This window comes from Odontesthes bonariensis, chromosome 7, assembly GCF_027942865.1.
Source record: "Odontesthes bonariensis isolate fOdoBon6 chromosome 7, fOdoBon6.hap1, whole genome shotgun sequence".
In the NCBI taxonomy this organism is placed as follows: Eukaryota; Metazoa; Chordata; class Actinopteri; order Atheriniformes; family Atherinopsidae; genus Odontesthes; species Odontesthes bonariensis.
Genome location: NC_134512.1, coordinates 1900865 through 1911771, shown reverse-complemented (window position 1 = coordinate 1911771; position 10907 = coordinate 1900865). Strand labels below are relative to the sequence as shown.

The 10907-nt window shown below is 43.4% G+C and overlaps 1 protein-coding gene across 1 annotated transcript in view; it reads left to right on the top strand.

Moving 5' to 3' along the window:
* The first annotated feature begins 3960 nt into the window (after window positions 1–3960).
* slc7a10b (solute carrier family 7 member 10b) overlaps window positions 3961–10907 on the top strand; it is a 55768-nt gene continuing 48821 nt past the window's right edge. The window contains exon 1 of the mRNA XM_075469230.1: window positions 3961–4215. Coding sequence (XP_075325345.1) covers window positions 4086–4215 — 130 coding nt within the window. The 5' untranslated portion in view covers window positions 3961–4085. The remainder of the gene's footprint in view (window positions 4216–10907) is intronic.

Here is a 10907-nt window from a genome sequence, read left to right as displayed (position 1 = left end):
ACTCTGCGCTCAAAATCCTGTCGGTGTGGTGGTAAACCCGACGGAGAGCTTCCTCCATGCAGATGCAGGAATGAACGTGCATCTCTCCACTCTGCTGTAGACGATCGGGTCATCAGTGTGCACTCTCCTGTGTTCTTGGATCCCTAGGATCTCCACTCCCTGCTCCTCAGCACAGTGTGCTAGCTCTATCAATCTCGCCTCTTCTCTGGCTGTGCATGCGTTGAAGGTTCCCATAACAAATGGTCTCCGACAGCGCATGAGTGCATTGGATGGAGTGCTGTGATCGGACAGGACCCTCCCTGGGACAGTCCCAGGGTTTGAGGACCTGTCGTCATGGTGTCCTCCAGAAGGAGGACCAGCACCACCGTCCGCCGCGATGTTCCTGTGGACTCCCGCGACTGGAAGTATAGGATTTGGGATGACTCTGCTCTCCATGGTTGGCTTTACTATGCTGTTAGCGAACTGTGGGGCGCAACTCCTCATAGTCCCGGTTTTAGATCAGAGTGTCCTTCTCCTAGACGGGTTGCCATCCAAGGCTATGAGCCCCATCTGCCCATGCTATTTGACCCATAGCTGGGACAGTGGTTGGCAGACGCCAGGGCGTGTTCCACATGCCAGGTGGCGTGTGGGCCTGCACGCCATGCCTCTGGGGCCCACTGCTGCTCCGAGATCCCCTACAGAATTGGCCTGGGACCTCGCGGACCCAGTTACCGTGTGTGGCCACGAGGAGGCTCTGCAGGAGTCCTGGTGGTGGAGAGGCTGTGTACCGGCAGGGGGAGGCTTACGCACTCGGCTCCTCTTTTCACCCCCACTAGGAGGGCTAGCTGGTGGCAGTAGCTGAAAGCAGAGAGTAGCAAGCAGGAGCGACATGCAACACACAACATGCGACATGCACCAACTACAGGCACTTCTACGCACTACTACTGCACTGACGCGTCACACGCACCCTGTGCGTAAGCACACACACAACATAATTCCCAGCACAATTAGAGAATTGCCAACATTAAATTCATTTAGTAAACAGGTAAAATCATGGCTACTGGATAAACAATACTGTCAACATAATTCTATATAGTTGGTACTGGCAGTTGTTCTTAACTTATTGTTGTATTGAACTTTGTATTTGTATTATTTATTTTTAAAATGAGTGAGATATCTTTGACTTTAATTTTACAATTGTGTGCAATACTTGTTTTTTATTTCATTTTTAAGGAACATCAAACCTGTCAAGGGACTAAAGATGGAAATTAGCCTTATGGCTACAATCTTGTATATTTTGCATTTTGTTTTAAATGCTAGTAATATATGCTGTCCCTTTGTTAAAGCGATACAATGTAACTTCTCAAAAAGCCCACTCTGGAGCTCCCCCTACAGGCTTGGAGGTAATGTACGGTTACACTGTCGTAAATACAACACCCTTTCGCTTTCACTTTTCACGTTTGTTGACGAACCGGCGAGGAGTCAGAAGGTGCAAGCTATGTCGACCAAGAAGGTAAGAGTAATCAAATGTACCTGGGAGCGTGAGAGGGGTCTATTTGTTTTTGCGGTAGGTGTGCCAGAAAGCAAGTCAAAGTACTTCCGCTCAGCTCCCGGGCCGCCACCGGGCCGCTCCAGCAAAGTTACATAGCGCAGTTTTTCCAACTCAGACCCCCGAAGGGCACAGGAGACAGGCCAATCGTAATATTAAAACTCATTCTAGCCACACAAATTTTTTCAAGCTGTTATTTTAAGGTAGAAATGTTACATAGTATTGCTTTAAATAAATAAACTTGAAACTTGAAATATACATAGCTAAAGTACTTTATACAGCTATAAAGCAACGAATACTCCCAATTTGCAGGACAGTTGTTGGTATTTTCTCATCATTTCAGACTAAGTAAATGATGCAAATGTGCACACAGTATAGCTTACCTATACAGAGCAAACAAAATAAAAGTAAATGTAGTTGACATCCTCTTTTTTACTCCAGCATCAGTAAAAAACATTGTTTAATGAGAATTTACAACATACTTGAGTACAGTTGATGCTTTCAAGTTAAAAGCTGCCTGTAAAATAAAGCTGGCTGTAAAGTAAAATAAAGCTGGCTGTAAAGTAATATAAAGCTGGCTGTAAAGTAATATAAAGCTGGCTGTAAAGTAATATAAAGCTGGCTGTAAAGTAAAATAAAGCTGGCTGTAAAACAAAGCTGGCTGTAAAATAAAGCTGGCTGTAAAGTAAAATAAAGCTGGCTGTAAAGTAAAATAAAGCTGGCTGTAAAGTAATATAAAGCTGGCTGTAAAGTAATATAAAGCTGGCTGTAAAGTAATATAAAGCTGGCTGTAAAGTAAAATAAAGCTGGCTGTAAAGTAATATAAAGCTGGCTGTAAAGTAATATAAAGCTGGCTGTAAAGTAATATAAAGCTGGCTGTAAAATAAAGCTGGCTGTAAAACAAAGCTGGCTGTAAAATAAAGCTGGCTGTAAAGTAAAATAAAGCTGGCTGTAAAACAAAGCTGGCTGTAAAGTAAAATAAAGCTGGCTGTAAAGTAATATAAAGCTGGCTATAAAGTAATATAAAGCTGGCTGTAAAGTAATATAAAGCTGGCTGTAAAGTAAAATAAAGCTGGCTGTAAAGTAATATAAAGCTGGCTATAAAGTAAAATAAAGCTGGCTGTAAAGTAATATAAAGCTGGCTGTAAAGTAATATAAAGCTGGCCTTAAAACAAAGCTGGCTGTAAAATAAAGCTGGCTGTAAAGTCAAATAAAGCTGGCTGTAAAACAAAGCTAGCTGTAAAATAAAGCTGTCTGTAAAGTAATATAAAGCTGGCTGTAAAGTAATATAAAGCTGGCTGTAAAACAAAGCTGGCTGTAAAATAAAGCTGGCTGTAAAACAAAGCTGGCTGTAAAATAAAGCTGGCTGTAAAGTAAAATAAAGCTGGCTGTAAAACAAAGCTGGCTGTAAAGTAAAATAAAGCTGGCTGTAAAGTCAAATAAAGCTGGCTGTAAAGTAATATAAAGCTGGCTGTAAAGTAATATAAAGCTGGCTGTAAAGTAATATAAAGCTGGCTGTAAAGTAAAATAAAGCTGGCTGTAAAGTAATATAAAGCTGGCTGTAAAGTAATATAAAGCTGGCTGTAAAGTAAAATAAAGCTGGCTGTAAAACAAAGCTGGCTGTAAAATAAAGCTGGCTGTAAAGTAAAATAAAGCTGGCTGTAAAACAAAGCTAGCTGTAAAATAAAGCTGGCTGTAAAGTAATATAAAGCTGGCTGTAAAGTAAAATAAAGCTGGCTGTAAAGTAAAATAAAGCTGGCTGTAAAGTAATATAAAGCTGGCTGTAAAGTAATATAAAGCTAGCTGTAAAGTAATATAAAGCTGGCTGTAAAGTAATATAAAGCTGACTGTAAAGTAAAATAAAGCTGGTTGTAAAGTAATATAAAGCTGGCTGTAAAGTAATATAAAGCTGGCTGTAAAGTAAAATAAAGCTGGTTGTAAAGTAATATAAAGCTGGCTGTAAAGTAAAATAAAGCTGGTTGTAAAGTAATATAAAGCTGGCTGTAAAGTAATATAAAGCTAGCTGTAAAGTAATATAAAGCTGGCTGTAAAGTAAAATAAAGCTGGCTGTAAAGTAATATAAAGCTGGCTGTAAAGTAATATAAAGCTGGCTGTAAAGTAATATAAAGCTGGCTGTAAAGTAATATAAAGCTAGCTGTAAAGTAATATAAAGCTGACTGTAAAGTAATATAAAGCTGGCTGTAAAACAAAGCTGGTAATAACAATGGTGTGTTACTGACTGGGTTTAATTTTTTAATGACACAACCCCATTTTTAAATAAACTAAAAAATGACAGGGAAAGCACGAGCTAATGGACAAGATGTCATGTGTAAAAGAAGCACTCTCACTCTCCCGGTGTCCCTGAACGCCTCATGGTGAGTGCAGGGTATTTAACATTCTGCCCTGGACAGAGGCAGCTTGTTGCGCAAGCGCAGCCCATTCAGTCTGCATGAATACAGAGTGAGGAGAGGGCAGGAGCACTGAGAGGACAGGGACTGGGACTGGGACTGGGACAGGGACAGGGACAGGGACTGGGAGGAACTGATCTGGGCAGGACATGGATGGACAGAATGGCCGCAGCAGCATCTGCTCCCGAACACACCGCACCGAAAAGAAGAAGAAGATCCCCGATAGAGTGACTCTGAAGAAAGAGATTGGGCTGCTCAGCGCCTGCACCATCATCATAGGTGAGCCAGGAAAAGAAGGGAGCTGCTGCTGCTGGGGATCAGCTCAGCCTTCCCTTAAAGTTGGCCTGCTTTGGTTCTGTTGGTTCTGTTTAACAGACACAGAGAAATGTCCAACTTTATAGGCATTAATGAATGAGAGTCCACATTTGTTATTAATTAAGCTAAAACTTAGTTTTAATGCTTATGTGGCTGAAATATATTTAGTCCAGAAGCAGTCCTAAGGTTAAGCAGACACACACTGCCGGCTGGGGTAGAATGAACTGTGGGGATTGTTAAACACACCTAACAATAAATATGATCATTATGAGTGGAGGGGGGAAACTGGTTGATTGGAGATTGGGCTTCCGGTGTTATGTACACACACCTTTAAATTTGTGCGCATCCATCCAATGTTGATCGAGGTTTTAGTGAGTACTGACATAATCAAACTTTTATGTGTGATCTCTTGAGATTTTCTGATTTCTATTGAAGGTAGTAACACGAAGCACGTACTGTATGCAAGAAAGAGCAACAAGGGCCCACAGAGCTTTGATAGGTGTCTAACTGCTGACCGCACGCTGGGTCAGCCAAGGTAAAGAGACACTATTCTTTTCTTTAAAAAAGAAAAAACACACACAGAATCAAAGAAGCTTGTGTATTTTTTCATTGCAACAGCATTCTCTAGTTGCCGTAGTAATTATTAATGAAGTAACATAGTAGGATGCTGGAAGGATGGCTTGAAAGAAAGTTGAACTTTAACACAGTTTTTACTGATTGTTTTTTCACATTACAAACAACAGACAGTGTGTCTTTCCTAAGCAAACTGTTGTCTGTGCTATAATGTCGTTTCATATGGACAGTATTTAGAGTAAAGAAAAAAAAAAAACATTTAAAAGAATTTAAAGGGTGGAGAAGTTCCTGGGGAGAGAGTAGGGTCCCTGTTAGGGAAATGCACAAGCTGCTTCACAGAAACGCTCATGTTTACTGAAGAGTGCCAGAAGAAGAGGCGCCTTGGGGTCATTGTTCATTCTTTCTCATTCTATCCATCCATCCGTTTTCTATGCACGCTTAATCCGTCGGAGGGGTCGCGGTGGGGCTGCAGCCTATCCCAGCGGGCGAGAGGCGGGAGCACCGTGGACAGGCCGCCAGTCCATCACAGGGCCACACAGAGACACACCAGACACACACGCTCACACCAGTGAACCTAACGGGCATGTTTTTGGACAGTGGGAGGAAGCCGGAGTTCCTTCTCATTCTCTGCAAGATTTTTTTTTTCCAAATTAAAGTTTGATGAGTGTAAATATTTTTTTGGAAGCTCTCTCTTTCTTGATCATTACCTTCATGTGAGCAGACGTGCAGCTCATTAAACAACCCAAGCCACCCAATAACAGCATCTCACTCTTAATGACATTTCACATTATTTCAGCTTTTAATGCCATCTTAGGATATTGTGACTGTTGAGCACTTGTGCAGATAGGTCAAATATTAGAGGTGCACCTGCTAATTTAAGCACTTGTTCCCCAGCCACAATGTTGGCATGCTGATCCTCAGTGTGTTAAATTCATTTTCACTCGAGATAAGGGAGCAACGACATTTTAACCTCTACTTTAAAATCTGCTATAAATGAGCTATATATGAGCTGCTATAAAAAGTCCAGACCAAGGGAGTTAGTTTTCCCTCTCTGCTCCTGAAATAACAAGAACACCTCACCTGTAGTGCAGACTTTTCTTTCATTTTCACTTAAAGCAAAGAAAATTGAAGTAAATGCAATCTCCAGGTGCCTAAAGTCTCCCTCTCTGCTGTGTGTCAGCGCTGCTTTAAAAGCCCCTTCCTGCAGAGAAGGCTGTCATGCATGTGCAGTACAGTTACCAGGGCAACGGTTGAAGTGGCAGTGATTGACATTGGTTAGAGACTCCTCCTCGCTCTTACTTTTCAGTAAGCCACACTGGATTCTTGCAAGTTGCATTAGAAGCACTTAAAAGATTGAGAGGAGGCAGAATTTTTTTGTTCATAGAGTTACTGTCAGGCCATTATGACAGTTTCAGCAAAAATGAGTTACTCACTTATGCATTATGGACATCTACAAACAAATTTGCATAAAGCCTAATGGCTACTTCGGCACATTTTATTCAAAGGATGAATGGCTGTCTCGTACTGGTGTCTGACCAATCAGGGCAGCCTGAACCTTTCAGGAGAGGGGCTTACAAAAAAAACAGCTGCAAAAAGCATTTCAGGCAGAGGATCAAAGGATGCTGCTGGAGGCAATTAGTGAGCTAAAAAGGAATTACAAGATAGTCTGTTTTTTGGTAAAAAACACAGCCTTCCATTATCCACTCTCTCCAGATGATATCCAGTTTTCAAATCCAGTTTGGTGAAAATATTTTCCTCGAACAACGGAGAAAAACTGAATAAAATTGAATAAAAAACTGCATGATATTCCTAAAGGGAAATGATAAAATTGCGGTAAATTTTTCTTTTCCTGTATAAGTCACTGTATATGGCGACTGCTCCTGGCAGGACTGACCCGCACCATCATTTCTTCACTTTGTTGTGTAGAGTGTGTGCAGTATTGTGCATTATGTTCACAACCTGTGCCAGTTTTGCACAGTCAGCTCCAGGGTGTCCCGAGCAGTCCCCAGCACAGAGCAAGCCTTCTTTTTTTGTATATTTAGTTTCGTCAAGTCACCAGCTTTGATGGTGCTGCCAAAACAGATAGTTGCAAAGCAGACTGCACTCTCCACAAAAGAAGAAAAGCGTCCTCAAGCAGTGCTGTCTGCTCTGTCCCTTCTTGGAGACAGCCTCAGAGGATCAGCCTCCCAGGATGCAAATACTAAATTTAGTTCTTCTTTGTCCTCATCAAATCCAAAATCATCTCCTTTGTATTGTTTATATTTATTATGAGGCTATTGTTCCCACAACGTAGCACAAAGTGGTGGACCTGTACTCCGTCACTGATGCACCCAAAAGCTGCAGAGTCTTTCTGTGGATGACATGACTCTGAGTTATACTGGAAGTCTGAAGAAAAATGGGAGAGTGCATTCCCCTGTTGAGTTCCAGAGCTGCAGACGACCTTCAGTGTCACAAACTGTGGTCTGTTTTTCAGATCACCCAGGTAGTTGTGGAGGCACCCACCAGTCATTTTCTGGAGCTTCTTACATAACAGTGCCGGCTGAATTGTGTTAAAAGCACTGGAGAAATCAAAGAATAACAGTGTGCTGCCTGCTGTGTCCAGATCAAAGTGAGCTCGCTGAAACAGCTGGATGATGGCATCTTCAGCACCAGTTCCATGATGATAAGCAAACTAAAGTTAAATGAGATGAGATTAGATCATGGAACAAGGCTTTATGTCTTCCACAGCACCAGAACTTTACTCTGACTCAGTCTAAAGTGGAAGAGGTGGCCTGGAGCTGGCACCACCTGAACCTGCAGCATCATTACGGTTCAGCCTCTACGTCTTATAGTCTCTCAATCTCTAACTTTTTTTTCTGTACACTTCCTCGATCTCTCTTTTTTTTTCAGCTCTCCCTCCCTGAAAGATTTATTTTCTGTGTTCAGCAGATCACTGATGATTTAGGGTTTGTTATTGGGAAGCGCCTCCCTGTCCTCGTAGGGATGATATTCTCCACTCAGAAGTTACAGTAATGTCGTCTGTCAGACCACTTCTTCCAAGTCTGCATGTCTGACTGTAGAAGAGAATCAAAGAGCTTTTTCCTATAGCGTTTATCTTTTGTCAGTTTGGATTGATAATTAGTTTGTCAATACATCTCTTTTAACAGTGATGAGGAGGCTTTGGTTGTTGCTTCAGGGAAGATTGGTTATGAGCAGAAGGAGAAAAGATAGATAGATAGATAGATAGATAGATAGATAGATAGATAGATAGATAGATAGATAGATAGATAGATAGATAGATAGATAGATAGATAGATAGATAGATAGATAGATACTTTATTAATCCCAATTTGGGAAATTGTTTTGTTGCAGCAGCTTACAGTAAAGATATGAAAAACAATTAAAGTAGTAAAAACAAGCCAATAGAATAGAATAAAATAAATATAAAATAAAATAAATATAAAATAAAATAAAATAAAATAAAATAAAAATAAAATAAAATAAAATAAAATAAAATAAAATAAAATAAAATAAAATAAAATAAAATAAAATAAATAAAAATAGTGAATAAACATTTGCTATGTACAAATCTACAGTATTTATTTATTTTTTTTTTGTTATTGTTTTTTAGGAGAGACTTCAAGCCTATTGAGGTTGAAGTTCTCTTCCAGTCAGAGGGGAGGTGTTGAAGATGGTGATGGCTGCTGGTAGGAAGGATTTCCTGAATCGTTCCTTGTGACAGCGGAGCTGGATGAGCCTGTTGGAAAAGGAGCTCCGCTGTCCAACCAGCAGCTGGTGGAGAGGATGGGTGGGGTTATCCATGATGGATAACAGTTTGTTCAGTGTCCTCCTCTCCACCACCGATTCAAATGAATCCAGTTTGCATCCGATGACAGAACCAGCCTTCTTAATAAGTTTATTAAGTCTGCTGGTGTCACCGGCTCTGATGCGGTTCCCCCAGCAGACCACAGCGAAGAAGAGTGCACTGGCAACAACAGACTGGTAGAACATCTCCAACATCTTGCTGCACACGTTGAAGGATCTCAGCTTCCTCAGAAAATAGAGTCGGCTCATTCCCTTCTTGTAGACAGCATCGGTGTTGGTCCTCCAGTTCAGTCCGTTGTCCAGGTGCACTCCCAGGTACCTGTAGTCCTCCACCACTGCAACGTCCTCTCCCAGAACGCACAGAGGCTTTGGAGCCGTCCTCCTCCTTCTGAAGTCAATGACCATCTCTCTGGTCTTTGCCACATTCAGAAGCAGGTGATTTCTGCCAGACCAATCCACAAAATCCTCTACCAGCGCTCTGTACTCCCCCTCCTGTCCATCCCTTATACACCCAACAACCGCAGAGTCATCTGAAAACTTCTGCAAGTGGCATGACTCTGAGTTGTATTTAAAGTCTGTGGTGTACAAGGTAAACAGGAAAGGAGACAGCACAGTCCCCTGAGGAGCTCCTGTACTGCCAACCACCACATCAGATAGAACACTGCCCAGCCGGACATACTGTGGTCTGTCTGTCAGGTAGCTGGCAATCCAGGAGACGATGGATGCGTCGACCCCCATGACCTGCAGTTTGTCACTCAGTAGACCCGGCCGGATCGTGTTGAATGCACTTGAAAAATCAAAAAATATGATTCTCAAAATGCAACCCGATCCATCCAGGTACGAGTGAGCACGCTGCAGCAGGTAAACAACAGCATCATCCACCCCCAGGTGAGGCTGGGAGGCAAACTGTAGAGGCTCAAGGGCAGAAGCCACCTGCGGTCTGAGATGCGTCAAGACCAGTCTCTCCAGCACCTTCATCACATGAGATGTGAGAGCTACTGGCCGGTAATCATTGAGTCCAGAAGGAGTCGTCTTCTTCGGGACAGGAACCACGCAGGACGTCTTCCACAGTGCTGGGATCCTCTCTAGGTACAGGCTCAGGTTAAACAGGTGCTGGGATCCTCTCTAGGTACAGGCTCAGGTTAAACATGTGCTGGGATCCTCTCTAGGTACAGGCTCAGGTTAAACAGGTGCTGGGATCCTCTCTAGGTACAGGCTCAGGTTAAACAGGTGCTGGGATCCTCTCTAGGTACAGGCTCAGGTTAAACAGGTGCTGGGATCCTCTCTAGGTACAGGCTCAGGTTAAACAGGTGCTGGAATACCACAGACAGCTGGCTGGCACAGGTCCTCAGAACTCTGGGGCTGATGCCATCAGGTCCTGCAGCCTTGCCAAGGTGGAGTCTCTCCAGCTGTCTCTTCACCTGGCCAGTACTCACAGTCAGGCGGGGGAGGGGGGCTGATGCCTCAGTGGGGTAAAAGCAGTCCGGAGTTGAGGTGTTAAAGTCCAATGCACTCAGCAGGGGGGGTTGAGGAGTGGAGGACAAAGGCATTGAGAGCAGTCGGGGGTTGATGTCCACAGGATGTGTGGTGGGGGGGGCGAGGTGTGAAGTGGAGGAGACAGCTGAGGGTGGGGAGCTGAACCTGTTGAAGAAGGTGTTCAGCTCGTTGGCCCTCTCCAGGGTGCCCACAGTCTGTCTGCCTTTCACCTTGAAGCCGGTTATGTCTTTCATCCCCGACCACACATCTCTGGTGTTGTTCTGCTGGAGCTTGGCCTCCAGCTTCCTCCTGTAGGAGTCCTTGCACTGCCGCAGTTTGTCCCTCAGGTCGTGCTGGATGCTCCTCATCTGGGCCTTGTCTCCTGCCCTGAAGGCCTCCTTCTTCCTGTTCAGGAGGGCTTTCAGGTCACTGGTGATCCAGGGTTTGTTGTTCGGGAAACAACGTACAGTCCGTTCCGGCAGTGTGTTGTGTTCACAGAACTTAATGTAGTCCGTGATGCAGTCTGTCATGCCATCGATGTCCTCTCCATGTGGCACACAAAGCACGTCCCAGTCAGTCGTTTCGAAGCAGTCCTGTAGGGCATCATTAGCCTTATGAGTCGACTTCCTCACAGTCCTTGTGCATACAGGCTGCCTCTGAACCAGGGGGACATACGTTGGTGCCAGGAGGACCAGGTTATGGTCAGATCTGCCGAGGGGGGAGGGCGGTGACCCTGTATGCATCCTTTGTATTTGCATACAGGAGGTCCAGGGTTTAATTGTCATCCATGCAGTACAGACTGC